This window comes from Rhamphochromis sp. 'chilingali', assembly GCF_963969265.1.
Source record: "Rhamphochromis sp. 'chilingali' genome assembly, chromosome: 15".
Lineage (NCBI taxonomy): Eukaryota > Metazoa > Chordata > Actinopteri > Cichliformes > Cichlidae > Rhamphochromis > Rhamphochromis sp. 'chilingali'.
Window position 1 is genome coordinate 19,398,925 of NC_137942.1, and position 18,009 is coordinate 19,416,933.

General features: G+C 36.3%; 1 protein-coding gene and 1 gene segment (V, D, J or C); both read right to left on the reverse strand.

The window, feature by feature from the left end:
* Nucleotides 1–520: 520 nt before the first annotated feature.
* LOC308411389 (Ig heavy chain C region, secreted form) lies at nt 521–3,480 on the reverse strand (the record flags this gene model as incomplete). Its single annotated transcript, XM_080905268.1, has 5 exons — nt 521–593; nt 1,553–1,701; nt 1,870–2,157; nt 2,271–2,504; nt 3,426–3,480. The coding sequence occupies 5 exons, from the start codon at nt 3,478–3,480 to the stop codon at nt 582–584; spliced, it is 738 nt and encodes a 245-aa protein (XP_080761394.1). The 3' UTR covers nt 521–581.
* Nucleotides 3,481–7,892: 4,412 nt separating this feature from the next.
* Nucleotides 7,893–13,040, reverse strand: LOC308411390 (Ig mu chain C region membrane-bound form-like). The segment is given in 5 exons: nt 13,022–13,040; nt 10,526–10,822; nt 9,243–9,299; nt 8,703–8,861; nt 7,893–8,287 (listed from the first exon to the last, which is right to left on the reverse strand).
* Between the last annotated feature and the right edge of the window lie 4,969 nt (nt 13,041–18,009).

An 18,009-nucleotide genomic window follows, 5' to 3' on the forward strand; every position in this document is an offset into this window, starting at 1 on the left:
CAGAGTTCACAGATTTACACTGACTCTGTGTATGTCTGGAAAGAGGAAGAGTTATAAAAACATTCTTTGTGGTTGGAAATGAATGCACCTCTTCATAACACCACTGCCTTCCCACTGCATCTGTCAGCATCTTTAAATTATGATAGGTTTTCACATAGAGGCTGCACCCACATTGCTGCTACTACACATGGAGCTTTGTCTCACTCTTGTGGAAAATCCAAGTAATACAACATGATAGTGCACAACACAATTTTCCAAAGATAAACAGTTTTATATTAGTATGTGTCATTACTTGTATTCTGTAAGGCAAGTTAGCATTTTTCTTAATTCAAGAAGAACTGAAGATAGTTAGTTATTTGTTTTCTTTATTGATTTTTAATGCATTTCTCACTTGTCTTACATACATGTCGCATCTAGCACAAAACTAAAACACAAATGCCAAAAATTGTAAAGCATAAACAATGTCATCAATAACAATGGAAAAACAAAGCATTACATGTTCAAACTAGTCAGGACAGGTGCTGTTCAAACCCCCAGAACTTAGACATTTCAGTCATAATACATGAACCGTCCTGTGAACATCATGGTTTAGTCTGAAAGAAAAAATGAGAGAGAAAATGTAATCCTTTAGTGACAACTTTGTATTGTTTTCTCTTGAAATAAAAAGTGTATTAAAGTGTAATAGAAACAACAACATTTTATTATTATTATAATATACATTTATATATTTGTCATATTTGAAAGTTCAACTAAGCACCCAATGGAATGTCATAATACAGACTTAGAAGCTGAGAAAGAAAGTAACTGGACTCCTTTAGGTTTTGTGAAGATGTTTCACCTCTCCTTCAAATGACTTCTTGAGTTCTTAAACTAGATGGTGGGGAGTTCCAGGTCCTTAAACACTAGTGAGTGTTGTCTCTTAAGGGGGTCATTGACCGATATTAGCCATGTGCCTCATCATTTGATCCAATGAATGAAAAAAGTAATTATCACCATAGCTTTTTGATAAACCACTGTGAGACCTCACCCAGTCATATGACCTATTGAGGTCACCTGAGGGAAGATGTGAGTGGGGGTTTAGGCACTTGGTGTGATCCCAACACTGCCAAGAGTGATCTTTATCCTTTAGGTGTTGATTTAAAGCTAACTCTTGCAATGCTGGTAAAGGACAACCTGTGCCAAGGTTTAAATACCGGGGACTCTCCATCGTTTGGTTTTAGAACTGAAAAAACGTCTTGGATGACAGGCGAAACCTCTTCATATAACTTAAAAAAAGTCAAGTTGCTTTCTTTCCAATCTCCTTAGACTATCATGACATGGATGACTGAAAGCCTACATAGACATAATACAGACTGGAATGTCAGATTAGAATGGTGTGTCACAATATAAATCATCACAGCATCATACTGTAATGACAGTGCATGTACATATTTTTATGCTCCCTGTCTCCCTTGTACAGATAATAATAACAATAATTATAATAATCTTCATGGTTCAAATGAGAAGCTAGACGTGAATCTTACTTTTAAACAATCAAATGACAAGTGCTTACCTTAAATAATGTAACTATGATACCATATATGGTGGCGATGATGAAAAAACCAGTGAGGGTGAAAGCCACATTCCAGCTTTCCTCAGCTGTGTCTTCATTCACATCAGCATGCACAATGTTGTCAAATAAATTACAATATTTCATCGTATCTGTGAATAATGTATACATTTGGTTATTTATCACTTACTTGACATTATTATACTAACAAAGAAGCTGAAAAGAGATTGGAAAAATAATGGACTTTACATGTCCTTCACATTACTTAATAGGACCTTATATGTGCAAGAAAAAAAATCAATCAGTGAATGATGCAGTACCTGGTTTCGATATATTCCGGGACAGGGTGGTGTTGGCATGGATCACCCGGCAGGTGAAGACCACCCCAGGTAAGAATATTTCTTGGGACAGGTAAAGGTGGCTCTTGACACTGAACTTTCCATCTGGGCCTCTGTGGGGCTCACTAGTGTTGTAGTTCAGCGGTTCTGTGCCTCCATTTTGAAACCAAGTGATGTTAATGGATACAGGGCTGAAGCCAAAGACCAGGCACACAAGTTCATTAGAGCCCTGAAACAAGTAGACTGATGGCTGGCTGTAGATCACTGAGGCTGGAAAGATATCCACAACATTTTTAGCAATCAGTCAATCAATTTTAATCAGTCTGTTAAAATGATTATAATGGAAATAATAGGTAAATATTAAATGCTAAATGGCAGCTCACCAAACACATCAGTTATATTGTCTTTAACAGGCGCTTTAGATGACTCCTGTTTGACAACACAAGAATACGTAGACCTTGTGGCTTCAGTTTTGGATATGTTTAGTCTGCTGCTCATAGAGTAAGAGCTGCTCCCTGAGTATTTCCATGGAGGACTGTTTACGTAATGTGAGGATGCGAGAGTCCGGCCATCTTCTTCCCAGTGCACTATGATGTTAGCAGGGAAATATTCAGACACTAGGCAAACAAGCGTTAGGATGTCAGACTTAGAAAGTTCAGAGGCAGTTGGTTGTATTATCTTCACTGTTGGCTCAAGGAAGTCTTGAAAAACACAAAAGGAAGAGAACCATAAAAATACAGTCACAACCAGAGGAACATGAAGTTTAGAAAGATTTGTTACATTTCTAATATTACCTCTGCTTTTGCTTATATGGTTTTCATTCCCATGATTGGAACATGGATGTTTTCCTTCACAAGAAATGTTTGTATGTCCATCCCAATCCACTGCTGACATTTTAAGGAAGCTCTGTCGAGTCTCTGTTCCATTGTTATGACTCACTGGGGGATTAGTTAGGACATCATAACTCTCGGTAATTTTGCTGCCACCTACTCTCCAGGTGATGGAGAAATCATTAAGATTACGGCCGACCAGAAGACAGGTAATAGTCACATGTTCTTTGCTCTCAGTCAGCTGTGGCAGTGGTCCCTGGACATAAACCCCAACTAACTGTGATGATGATGGAGTTTCTATAAAAAATAAAATTAATTTTAAAAAATGAATACATAAATAAATAAAAATAATATGCAACAACCATGGAGCAGTTATAAAATGTCTCATATCCAAATTTCTAATTTAAAAATAGTTTTATTGTATTCTTAATGATTATCACAATAAGAGAATTTTCACTGTACCTGAACAGAAACTGATTGTTTTTGTGATACGTGTGTTCAGAGACCTGTCAGACACTTCACAGGTGAAATTATTCCCTTTTTTCCACTCAGATTGATCAATTACAAGTTGACTCGTTACTCTAACACGTCCATCTACACTCATGCTGATAGTAGTGGAATTTGGAGACCTTTCCTGAGACGCAGACAACCATTTAATGTGAGGGTTGAAGCTCCATCCAGAGCATGAAAGAGTCTGTGATTCTGAACCTTTACTGGGAACCAGAAGAAGCTCCATGGATGGGTCCACTAAAGGGGCATACATCAATGCATCTATTAGTCTATTTAATAGAAACCATGTAACTATAAAACAACAAAGATAAATCAGCTTCTACAAAGGGAAAAAAAGGGAAATCTCCTCACCAAAAATATTGCTGATGGAGTTTGAGTGAAAGGTTTTAGAAGAGCCTTGAATCACTTTGCAGGTAAAGGTTTGGTCTTTCATCCAGTACTTCTGAGGGACAATGAATTGACTACTGATTGAAAGATTGGCTACTGAGCCTTCAGCAAAATTATAATGTTTTTTTTCAAGAATTTCACCACGATTGACTTCTAAGGCGATGAAGAGGTCACATGAGGACAGTTGTTTGATGTCACACTCGAACACTGCACTGTCTCTCTTCGGCAGATCTGTGAGAGATCGCCTGATCTCCACCGAAGGAGTATTAACTGGACAACCTGGATGATCATGCAAAAACATTATTTTAATTGCTCTTTGGTCATAACATGTCTGATTTTCCTATTGTTGTATCATCTTACCTGCAATATTTATGGTCTTCTCAGCAGATGTGAAGCACTTATGCTCTGCTTTGCATGTTACATTCTTCACGTTCTCCCATTGAGTCGAGGAAACTGAAAGATTGCTGATTATATGAGTTGCGTTTTTCTCTCGGGTCGCTGTTTTAGTCACGGCTTTGCCATCAATCAGCCAGGTGATCATGGCATTAAAATAAGTGTGGACCAAACACGTTGCTTGCATGTCAGTATTTGAGGTCATTACAGTCTTGAAGCTGGGAATCTCCACTTGAATGAAGGGAGAGGAGCTTGGAAGAGCTGTTAATAGGAAAGTAAAAAAACACCAAACAAACATTAGAGTCTGACATTGTTACAATAAAGGTGAATTTCTGTGGATTATAAGAAAAATTGCTTATTAATATGGCAAGCTAATAAAACAAACTTTTAACTAAAGACTGATCTTAATTAGTTTCACATATTAAGAATTTGCGCATGATAAATGTGTTATTTGAGTCAGTAACTCTACATACTTACTGTGACAAATGTTTATTGCTCTGTTATATTGATCACCATTGGGCTTAGTCTTGCAGGTAAAAGTTGAGCCTTCTGCCCACGATGTCATATTTGGCCTAAACTCACTGCTCAGGCTGAAGGTTTTCTGTTCTCCCTCTGCACTTTGTAGCTTCCTTGTGCTTGCCTTATCGCTTTGATCCAGTTTTTCATCCAGGAACCACCCCAAAGTCAGTTTGTCTAGAAAGGAGCCACTCAATGTGCAGATGAGCCTTACTGTTGAGATTCCAACTTCCCCATCCCAGACTGAGTACAATGTGATGTTTGCTGAGACAATCCGAGGCACTGAGAAACAGCAAATATTAGTTTGACTTTACATGCATAATTATAAATTCTATGTGTTAACGCAGCAAGAAAAAAAGTTAATGTCATCTCAGTTATACATACCTTCAGATTTTGGTAAATGAGGAACTGTTTCAGTTTTAAGTGTAGTGTGTTTGTCTTTAGGCTAGATGGCAGAGTTCTAATTTGACATTGTTTGGTGTTGCTGTGTCAGGTGAAGATAGGGCAGGAAGTCTGTTGCACAGTTGTTATGCATGATAGGGCAGAGTGATCATGGCAAGCAGCAAGCGGAAGCATTGAGTAACACCCAGGTCTCAAAAAAGTACCAAAATACAGAAGTGAGAGAATGCAAAGAGCAACGGAGCATCACAAACAGCAGGTGTGAGGTGTGGTTATGCCAGTAAGAGAAACAATTTGCACATTTACATTTCTCATGTCAGTTTGCATGTGTACCACATGTATTTTATTTCACATCTCATGACTTTGCCAAAGGTTTTAGTTCTCAAATCCTCTAATAATAGAGTAAAACGCAACCGACTGTAAAATCTACCACTTTGCATATTTGGTATAGCATGGGCTGCTGATTCCAGATGCTGTGGATGTGATGAACAGAACTGTATATTAGAGTTTAAAAAAGGACAAAATATTAAATACATATAAATAATCTTTAAAATGCATTAAACTTTTACAGATCAACCTTCAAATAATGTAAACAATTTCAAAATAAAGCAAGAGAAAGACAAAATTTAATCTTAATTAAAACATTTATTTTTAAAGACAGATAAAGCTTTTGCAGTTTAAAAAAGGCAGTTGTGATTACTTACATGATAGTATGAGATTATATGAAAAAAAATGTTTGAGAAATATTTTTTTCACCACACTCAAAGGTCCTTTCACAGTCCATTTGTTTTATTTGACCTGTTAAAAGAATAAAAAAATAGTGAACTTGGAGCAAAAGGATTTATTTCATACTGCTCACCACTACTTCATTATAAATAGTGTTTATGCATGAAGTTACATTGCTACACATATATCAAAAAATGTATCAATACACAGGAAACTTATAATGCTGTGCGTTTATTTTGTAGTTGGTTAAATATAGTTGCTGAATAAACTTAGAAGGAACACTACTTTAATATCAGCTGAAAATCACTTAGGAGGTCAAACTAACAGTTGACAAAGCTGCTTATAAGAGATTGTTACACAGTATTAAGACAATTTCTAAATTAATTTACTTTCAATAATACACCTTCAATTGATTAAGGCATTCAGAAACTTGCCATCTGGACATAAAGCACTGGGATATACATGCTACACTGGGATATAAAGAAAAATGAATTCAAATAGTAACATTATGTAGTGTAATTATCTTTTAACTTACACATATAAATTGGTTTAAATCAGCAATATGAGCATATTTTATATGTTTTGCCATTGGCATAGATTATTCCACACAATATCACACAATTTAATGAGTTTGATAATCACTTTTGTCACCATATCTTAAATATTGTAATCAACCACACATGCCACACTGATTTTGAAAGAGCTTCATTTTGATCTGACACGATTTTGTATTTATGGTCTTCCAACATGCAGTGTAATAGAAATTACACTTGCTGCTTCTGACTTAAAACCCTTGTCTTTGTCCATAGAGCTAGATCTTTGAGTAGGGCGATATCAGTATGATATCAGTTGGCCCTTGAACATTCAACTATTAAATTATGTTTTTATACAATTTCAGCACTCTAAGTGAATTTTAGCTGATATATATTGTTTATATGATATTAGCAATAACTGTATAAAGATAATTAAATTCACAACAACAGCTGAATTGTGAAGTAGGTAATCCCTCACTGGGATAACGTGAACCTTTTTCTTCCTTTTTTAATTGTATTAACTAAATATTACATTGGTTTATTAAACTGACATAATCCTAAATGCTTCTAATGTGCATAGATACAATTTTTTCTGTAATCTGCATTTTTTTAGTTGTTTTTACAATAATTGAGTTATTCTGACTCATGGTTAAAATGCAGAATGCTAAATGAGTTTTAGTTTTTTCTGTCATGGCTACGTGCTTGATGAATGTAATCTGTCATATTGCTCAATGCTGAGTTAAATCTGCAGACAATGCCAGCACATTAATTTCTGATTACCTTGATAACAGTTGTTCCAAAGATTAACAGCAGAGTGATGAGGAAGAGAAGGATGAAGACGATGGCTACGCTTGCTATGTTATCGTCTCCAGATAGCCCAGGGTGATGAAACTCCAGATAGTCACCGATGAGAAGATCTAGATGAACAAACGTTATTGTGTCAAATAACTGGACATTTCACAACCCACTTTGAAACACACATTGTACGATGGGAACTTATAGATTTTATTTATTTCTGTTGTGGGTTAAATACATATGTTTTGACTCTATATGCTATAGCAGATTCATAGTCAGTCAACTCAGCTGGAAGTTATAATGACAGAAAAGAAAAAAATAAGCTGACAGATGTCGAGTGAGTGTCCCATGAAGATGAATAGAATTTCATGCCCTTTCAGACCTACAATCCTGACTTCTGACTTGCTTTAGAAAGACTCCAGTATTGTTTATTTGCCTGGGAGATTTAAAGGGTTGTATTGAGCAGTCATCTGTTTTTAAGGGGTGCAAGACTCAGTAGATGACGCACAGGCACACAAAGACAAGTCACAGAAGCAGTGTTACTGAACTATCTGCATATTAAATAAACATAGACTGTTCCCTAAATACCTCATTTAGTACTGTTGTATTATTCTAGTAGAAATTAGATATTACATTTTTTTTATATTATTATTTTGTATTATTTTATAATTATTGTGTAAATAACCCAAACATGCTACTGTCTACATTAGGATAGCACTGTGACTGTACAATAAACATAAAGCTCAAAATATGATTTAAATGAAGACATGAACTGCATACAATAAACATCAACAGAGTTGCAAACTGTTTTTTTTTTTTTATTTTGAATCTGCATTGAAACACACAAACACAATGTCATATCACAAGCAACAGACATTAAACAACAAACAGCAGAAGACAGAGACATGAGAAACATCTACTGGGCCGAGCACTTTGAGTCTTGGTTGATGTTCATGTTGAGGTCAATGCGGTTTTTGTCAAATGTTCTGTACCCAATGGACCTGACAATAGCTCTAGTTGTGTTAACCACAGATTCGTGGTACACTACACAGCTATAGACAGCATTGTTTTTCCACTCGTAAAGGCTGACAAACAACTGGCCATACGCAGAATAGAATCCATTGTTTTCAATGGGTTCTGTGGTATTAAAAGCATAACTACTTGAGTCTGCTTCCTCGTCATCCACAAGCCAAGACACAAAAACATCCTTAGGGAAGAAATCTTTCACAAAGCAAGTCAGGGTCACCTCTGCTTTGTTAGTTTGTTCTAAAGGAGGGAGCATAAACACTGACGGACGCTGAGGGTTTCCTCCTGTAAGCATGAAACAACATGAGACTTTGTGCCACACATACATTAACCAAAATAATACAGGAAATCAAATCCACACACACACACACACACACACACACACACACACACACACACACACACACACACACACACACACACACACACACACACACACACACACACACACAGACATAGACACACACATACAGACTGAGAAGCAACAGTTATGATGTCTTTGATATCAAGATGTCAATAAGGACTAAACACAGTTTCAGAGTATTCTTCTTACCGAATTCCCTTTCATAAGGTTCCCTCGAAGGTATGAGTAAATCTGGGTGGTGAACAACACAATAGCGCTTTACCCCCCTGGTCCATTCGTCATAGGTGATGTCAAGTTTAGAAATGTATATCCCATTTTTTTTAATCATTGGTTTACTTGCTATCTCCACTTCATCCTCATTCTCCCACATTATTACAGGTTCATCTTTTTGTACTGTGACTCGACATGTTAGAGTTCCTTTTTTAAGGAGAAGCATGTCCTCAGTTGCGGGGTCAGTGATTTCTACTTTCACATTAGATGTAACACAACCAGGACCTGAGTAATGAAGCAAAAAACAGTTAGTGAGCAAAATTATTACAAAACCACATTTAAAAATATAAATGTATATTTTTTTTAAAAGAAAACAAATCTGTTACTCACATGATGGTTTTACTTTGTAAGCCACAGTTTTATTCAAAGATCCATCTTCTCCTCCAGTAAACAGACATGTAAATGTAGTCTTATCATTCAGGACACTGGAATTTACTGTGAGAAAACTTGTTGCATAGTACAGTGTTTTTCCAGCCGCATTTTTTGAGTCAGAAACTGTTTCGGTCAGATCTATTTTGCTGGTGATATCTGCTCCGTTTTTCAGCCATTTTATGCCATGTTTCTTTGGTGCAAACTCTTTGGCAAAGCAGGAGGCAGTATAGGTACCGTCCTCATCAGAAGAGGAGGAAAACACTTTAAGAGTTGGATTCTGCTTAAACACCGCTGAAAAACAAAGATATACACAAATATGTGTATGCAGAAGCAGGGAATAATATATATATATACGTATTTATATATATGCAGAAGCTGAGATAAATAATTTGCTACACTGTTCATACTATATTGTTTTTCTATATAAACAAGTTCCTTATGCTCACTTTTTTTTTTTAGCACTTTCACTTTGCACAGTGTCCAAAAGAAAACTGGATTTGTGTAGTCACCAATAACTGAACTGCAGAGCTTCACTGCTCACTTCTGCATATACATTGACTGGCAAGCAAACACACATTTAATATTAATGTTAATTATGTTAATTATCAATGCACAGTGAAAGTGGAGGGAGACAGGCAGAGATCAGAAAGGATGAGGATTATTTAGACAGATGGAAAGAAGCACAACATGCTGCAATATTGTTTTTCAGACGGGCGCAGAGCACATAAGTATATGAGTGAAGAATTAAAAAAAGACAATGTACCAAAACTTAATACTGCTTGGATATATTCTTTTTCTCATTCCACCTTACAATGTGTGTGTGTGTGTGTGTGTGTGTGTGTGTGTGTGTGTGTGTGTGTGTGTGTGTTTCCACAAAGTCCATTAAGAAATTATGAATTTTGAAATATTTCACGTTATTTAATGAGGTGAAATATTTGCTTCTATGTTGATTATGATTTTTTTTAAAAATGAATAACTTCGTGTTTTTGTTGTAAGTTGTGTGTTCAGATTAATTGTAAACATAAGCAGCTTGGGGCGCATTTACGATAAAGTCAGCCTCTACTATATTTCTTCAGTAAACAAAAACTGGAGATTAACTCGATAACTGACTCTTATCCTTATTAGAAGTAACAATCACTAGATGTGGCCCAGTAATAGTTTATAAGAAATATTGCCTCAGAAAATGTGCACTGAAGTTTACTGTAGCAATGTATTATGTATGTGATGTATCAAGAGTTCAAATAACCTAAGAAAAGGAAATTAAATGACTTAACAAAAATCTTACAGACTATAACAATATCAGCCTGTGCATTTATGTGCTAATTCATTCAAATTGTTTAGTTTTGTATATGTTCACAGAGCTTTCATGTAAACTTTTATAAGTCAAATAGAATAAGATAAACTTATTAAATGTGAATTAGCATAAGGCTTACTGTAGCAATGTACTTTGTATGTGATGTATATAGAATTCAAATAACCTAAGAAAAGGAAATTAAATGACTTAGCATGAGTCTTACCAATTGGATCAACAATAGCCTGTGCATTCCCAGCAGCGTGATTCACAACACATTGGAAATTCTGTTGTGGATTCCAGTCCTGTTTCCTCACTCGGACTTGACTGACTCCAGTATAAACATTGCCTTTCTGTACTGCAGGGTACTGGATGAAGTCTGTCAAGGCAGTGCCGCCTTTGTTCCACGAGAAAGTCACTGCAGGAGGGTTAAAGCCGGTGGCAAGGCAGCCAAGAGTGACCATATCTCCGCTCGCAGTGCCACATGGTACCAGAGGAAACACAGTGGGTGCAGTTGAAGTGGCTAAGAAAGGGGAGACAACAGTAATTAAGATACCAGAATAGAAATACAATAATATACCACACATTTTCACTTAGAATTGTTTAAAGAAAAAACGAGATGATTGTGATGTATAATAAAGTCCATTGTGAAAGACCTTACATTTTAAATGTTTAGCATTTCAAATGCCCCGAATTCTATTTTGTTAAATACTCTCCATTAGTGTTATATAACAATATTATATATTAATAAGTGTCACTTCTTTAGTAGTCTACACCACACCTTTTTGTAAATTATTTTAAATGCATAATATGGACAAAAATCAATCACAAGAAAACAGAAATAAAATAAAAGAATAACATAAAGTCGGTAAACTTCCTTTCACAGTGCTGATGGCAAATTATTTTAAGAACACATTAAATTTGATTCCACTTTAGCATTGATGTTTGAGATGAAATGGTTTACTTACCTGATGAAACAGTGACTGTTGTCCCCTTTCCCCAATAGTCAAAAGCACCGTAGCACAGTACTGAATATACTTAGTTCTTAGTATAAAAAGGCTAAACTATTAATGATACACAAAAGGTCTACTTCAACAGTCATTAAGAAGAAGATTATAAAATCCTATCAAATCACCCAAAATATGCTATCTGTTAAAGCCAATTTTGACATTTTTTTTAGCAAATGTATACGAACACAATTCACTGAGAAAATATTACGTTAAATTATAACTTGTATCCAATGGAGACATATCTTAACTGATGATGCTGTAACTGGAGAGCCATTTTCTAAGTCTAAAAACCATTTGATATACTTAATAGATAGTTTTCATACTTCACACAAAACATTTGATACTCTTACTTAAGGATTTTTATTAATCAAAATTGGTCTGAAATTCTTTTTTTTACATATTCTGTAACAAACTACAAATTTTTTTTGATGTAAGTACTTATTTTATCAAATTTATCATTATAGTTGTAAACAAATGAAAATGAATACATTGTATTGTAACGGGGGATCAGGAATTTCTCTCTTTAGCAAGAAATATAACAATTCGTACCTGATGTGACGGTGACTGTCGTGCCCTTTCCCCAGTAGTCAAAAGCGTAGTCACAGTTTAACAACTTACTGACAACTGCATACAAAAACCTCACACTCCATCTTATAACAATCTACAATCTGATATATTTTCCTTATAGTTAATATAAAGAGATTCAAAAGACTGTACAAAACCTGATTTTCACCACCATTTAAACCAAGTCTGTAAACTATAAGACATTTATCTCTCAGTCTACAAATGACGGTATTGAATTTTCTCACAACCACAACATTTCTTTAAAAAAAATCAAAATTTAAATGAAAATCTTAAAATTAAAGTGAAAGAATTAGATCACCTTACCTGATGTTACTGTAACCATTGTACCTTTACCCCAGTAGTCAAAAGCCCAGTTATCACAGTTAACAGAGTCTTTTCACACCTCTCACAAAAACTAACTTCTGTGATATGGGATTACTTGGTGACATCATTTAACTTTGGAAATAATTTGAATCATTCTCAACTAAATAACTGCTTATATAATTATCTTCTAATCAAATTAAAGAGAAAGAAATACAAAGTTCTTTCTTTTTTGTGCCAATTCTTTTTCAGATTTTATATAATTAAGCAGGAAAAACAAGTTAGTTATAAGAAAAATGTTAAAATTCATACCTAAACCGACAGTGACCATTGGGCCTTTTCCCCAGTAGTCAAAAGAATGGCCACAATCTAAATAATTATTTACCACTCAATACAAAAACCTGTTCACATTTTTCTGCGTTTTTCCATATTATTTTACGATAACCAAAAAATCTGGAATACTCTCATTTTTTGCAAATTGAGATTCTGAATTCTTAAAAATAATACCATCAAAGATTAAACTGAGAGTACAAATTATAGGCTTGTAATACTATAGAAATTAGTTTGAAAAACATTTTTTCTTTGAAAGAACAACAACACAGTCTTTAAATTTAAATCTTAACATTATGAGAAAGAAATGAATCATTTTACCTGATGTAACCGTGACCATTGTGCCTTTCCCCCAGTAGTCAAAAGCGTGGTCACAGTGTAAAATTTCATCATATCCGACATACAAAAACAACCACCTCCAAGTTCTAAATATGCCAAATTAACAGTGAAAGTTTTGTATTTTTAGTATTAAAATTAAGTCAGAAAGCTCATCTTACCTGTTGTGACAGTGACCATTGTGCCTTTTCCCCAGTAGTCAAAAGCATTGTCACAGTATAAGACATTAACACATTGAACATACAAAAACAAGCACCTTAAAGACTCTCATGGTCCCACTAATGTCGAAAAACCAACCAAACAAAAAACCTAAAAATGCCTCTAAAAGAACCACATTTATAATATGAAGACAAAAGCCTTTTTTACCTGTTGTGACAGTGACCGTGGTTCCTTTTCCCCAGTAATCAAAAGCAGCGTTCACAGTGTAATAACTCAACATATCCAACATACAAAAACATGTGCCTTTAAAACCCTAAATACAACGATTTAAAAAGTGTTATTAAATTTTTCATAGAACGGAAAAAATACGTATATTTTTTACCTGTTGTGACAGTCACAGTTGTTCCTTTTCCCCAGTAGTCAAAGTAGTCATCACAGTGACAGATTTCAATTGCACTTTAGTGCAAAAAATATTTTGCCAGCTACTTGTGTCATTTCAAAGGTGATTACACTAAACCGAGAAACTATTACCTATCATTTACACAGATATTACACTATAACATTAGATGCAAAATATAACCAAGATTTTATTTAATACTCTAAATAATCAGCTAAATATAGGATTTCACTAACTCAAAATACATGACATGATCACTTACCAGAAGTTACTGTGACTTGTGTTCCTTTCCCCCAGTAGTCAAAGTAGCCATAGCTGTCACAGTGATCTGTTAGAGTCTGTTTCCAATACAAATACTTATTTAATTTAAACCAAAGGAATCAGGTTTCACAGACAAAACAATTCCCAGTGTACTCTTTATTAGCAGTTTCCGTTGAGACATCCATTTCCTGTGGTCTGGGTTATATAAAATTAGGTATCCTGCCAACAGTTTGTAAACACTTCCTCTTTATCAGACCCTTTGGCAGCTCCTGCTTTTACAGCAACCAACCAGCACAAAGTCAGTAGGAGTTAATGTTACTGATAGAGCTTTGTTGGCCTAAAGGCCTTGTATATATGTTAATACTGAACAGTCAGTGCTTGTTTTTGGTTCAACTCAAACATGATTGATGTAGGTAAACATTCTCTGCTGCAATAGTGAAGAAATTTGAAGAACAGAATTTAGCTTTCAATGTTGAGTTAGGTGATTGTTTTTCTAGTTACTGTTTCATAGCAGAAATGGCAAATAAGTTTGCCTCAAGGTGTCATCAAAATAAAGAACTATGTGTCTTGAAGAAGTTCGAAGAAACTTGTGGGCACCCTGGACAGGTGTTGATGAGATGTCCATGTTGCCCACAGTAAAACCACTCACTCCTTCTTTCCTCTGAAGTCAGCTCGGTCCTGCTGATCTGCATCGGCTACAACTCCAGTTTGCTCTCATCACTTCCTGTTTCCTCTTTTGCCCCCCTGAAGTTTCGCACCTGAAGTGGAGCGGGAGTTTAGTTTTAGTTGACAAGAGAGTCAAGTAAGTGTTTAACAGCTAAGTCTTTCTTCATATAAATAACTGAACTGTTAAAAAAAAAACCTTGATGCTACACCATTGGTCCCCAGCCAGTCTCCTTCACTAGGATCCAAAAATCCAAAAATCAACTGAATAGTCAGCCACACTCCACACCCCTGTTACACATTAAACATATTTTGAGCTGCTGTTTCTCAATTGGACTCTTTGACAAAAACACAAACTAGTAAACAAACTCTGCATCATTTCCATTTATCACAGCTTGTCCCTATTTTAAGACCCTGCCCCGAGGAAGTTTAACTATGTAAGTAACCTTGACATGATCTGAAAAATATGTATGCAGAGTAGTTTGACATTGAGTTAAAAATAATCATGGACATACCATGAAAAGCTTCACGACAAGGATGTGTTCTTTCATGGAGATTGGGTTGAGTTTTGATTGTGGATCAAGAGTCGAAGTTACTGTGGAATGGGCTTTGGTTTTTAAGCATATAACTTTAATCTTAACTTCTGACATCAAGAGCTGGACACAGGGAGAAAGTGTTACAAGTTTTATCAACAGCAAATACTTAAGAGAATGGAGGCTTAGAGCGACAGGTGGTTAGCAGGCTGGTCTGGCATAGAAAAACACAGAGAGTTTACACATGTGAATCCACAGACAAGGTGAGCTGGGTTGCGTAAGAGAAATGTCCAGGGACCGAGAACTGTCTGCATGGAGGGAAACCGAACATGCACTTTGTAGGAGACCATGAAAGGTGTTCCTGCAGACAGTGGGCAGCATGTGGTTTGGAGATGACTGCATGTCCTAAGAAACATAACATGATAATTTTTTCATGTGGTTGGTTAGGGGCTGCAACACAAAAATTAACCACAGCAATAAAGAAACACATTTTTGTCCTACTGTAAAAAAGAAATGGAAAAATGCTACTGATGTCAACTCTGCACAGCAACACACCTGTGGGCACAAGGGAGGACAAGAAAGTTCAGGGAATATTGGATTTTTTTTTACACTGTTAGCTCCAGTTTGGGGATAAGTTTCTTTGGACCCAAATAGAATGTTCACTTTTGACTGGGAACACAAAAGTTGTAACTTTATCTGACAGTATTTATGAGAGTTCAGAAAAAGAAGAATGACTTTCAAACCCTTGCTTAAATATCACTCTCTATCACCGGGTGTCTCAAGACAAACACAGTGAGTGTTTTCACATTATGCAGTAGTGTAAATCATCTAATATGCTGTGTCTTTTGATATATATGCATATGTATTCATTGAACAAAAACATTCTGAGTAGTCATGAATTATCAATGAATGAGTGACTGGTTAGTACAAAATCACTATAAGATAAGATAAGATAAGATAACCTTTATTAGTCCCACACGTGGGAAATTTGTTTTGTCACAGCAGGAAGTGGACAGTGCAAAAGTTATATAGCAAAAATTAGAATATAACTAGAAAAAGTTGCATTTCCTGCAGCGTATTTGAAAGACTACACTGAAGAGTGTCATGAAAGCAGATTACATGCAAGCAGGGAAGATGTGCAGCATCTGTCCCATGTAGTACTTGAACCTTTGCCACGAGATCTCACAGCAGCTGCGCATCCCACTGCCCCAAACCAGTTCCAGTACCGAACAGAGATATGATGAGAGGAAAAAAAATGCGCACTGTGCAGAAGAAGCTAACTTGTACTGAAAAGAGGTGAATCAGCAGACTTTCTGCTGAAAAGAGGAAAATAAGCTGAAGTTTGTGCTAAAAACAGCTTAAGAAGCTGGAATTTGTGCTGAAAAGTAGTGAAAAACTGAAAGTTTTGCTAAAAAGAGGTGAAAAAGCTGAAATTTGTGTGGAAAAGAGTTTAAACAGTTGAAGTGTTAACTGAAGAAAATGTTGCCATAAGTGGGATTCGAACCCAGGCCTCCTGGTCTGAGAACGGATGCTCATCTCACTGAGCTAAAACATGGCTCAGTCCAGCAAGCAAAACTGCTGATCACACTGATAATGTGGTGCCTGTCAGCAAAATGGACCAAAAAATGGCATAAAAAGTTGAATATCTCAAAAAGTATAAAAGTTATCATCATCAAAAGATATAGCAGATATAGCAGAAATAGCAGAACAGTTTAAAGTTTGAACTGTGAAAATCGACTGAAAAATGAGGGAGTAGTTAAGCGGCAAAGAAACGGAGCAACTAGAATAATAAAGGATAAAGAATAAAGAGAAACAGGATCTCAATAGTGTGAATGCCTGTGAAGAATTCACACAATAAGAATAAATACAGTACACAACTGTACAGAATAGAATAAAATAAAATACTATATACAGTAGAATAAAATATAATAAAATATACAATAGGAGAAAAATAGAATACAAATTCTATATACAACTGAGTAAAAATACAACTTTGTCAGAAAAGAATATTGCACTTAGTCTTATTGCACATGTGTGGGTTTTTGTGTGTTTGATCAGTTGAAGTTTTTGTTGTAGAGTCTGACAGCAGTGGGGAGGAAAGACCTGCAAAATCTCTCCGTCCCACACCGTCGGTGCCGCAGCCTGCCACTGAAGGAGCTGCTCAGTGCTGTCAGAGTCTCCTGCATGGGGTGGGAGATGTTGTCCAAAAGGGATGAAAGCTTAGCCACCATTCTCCTGTCACTCACCACCTCCACTGGGTCCGGAGGGCATCCTAGAACAGAGCTGGCCCTTCGGATCAGCCTGTTCAGTCTCTTCCTGTCCCCAGCAGAGATGTTGCCACCCCAGCAGACCACACCATAAAAGATGGCTGAGGCCACCACAGAGTCATAGAAGGTCTTCAGGAGTGGGCCCTCCACTCCAAAAGACCCTAGTCTCTGCAGCAGGTACAGCCTGCTCTGACCTTTCCGGTAGAGGGCGTCTGAATTATGAGTTCAGTCCAGTTTGTTGTTCAGATGAACACTAAGGTACCTGTAGCTGTCCACAGCCTCAATGTCCATACCTTGGATGTTCAGTGGTTGCAGTGGAGGATGCTTGTGCCTGCGGAAGTCTACCACCAGCTCCTTGGTTTTACTGGTGTTAATCTGGAGGTAGTTCAGCTGGCACCAGTCCACAAAGTTTTGTGTCAGTTCTCTGTACTCCTTGTCGTCCCCATCAGTGATGAAGCCAACTATTGCAGAGTCATCAGAGAACTTCTGCAGGAAGCACTGGGTGGAGTTGTGGGAGAAGTCTGCAGTGTAGATAGTGAAGAGGAACGGAGCCAGAACCGTTCCCTGTGGGGCCCCAGTACTGCAGACGACCCTGTCCGACACACAGCCCTGAGTTCTCACATACTGTGGTCGATGGTCGATACTATGGCGATGAAAGTGGTAATAGACTGACTCACTAGTAAGTAAGTAAGTTTATTTATATAATAGCTTCAAGATAAAATCACATCCAGTGATTTTATCTTGAAGCTATTATATAAATAGCAACAAATACGAAACAGAAAATAAGACAAAAAAAAACCCCAACAACAAAATGAATATGAAACTAATGCAAGCTTAAAGAAATTAGCTTTCAGCTTTTCAGAGGGCAC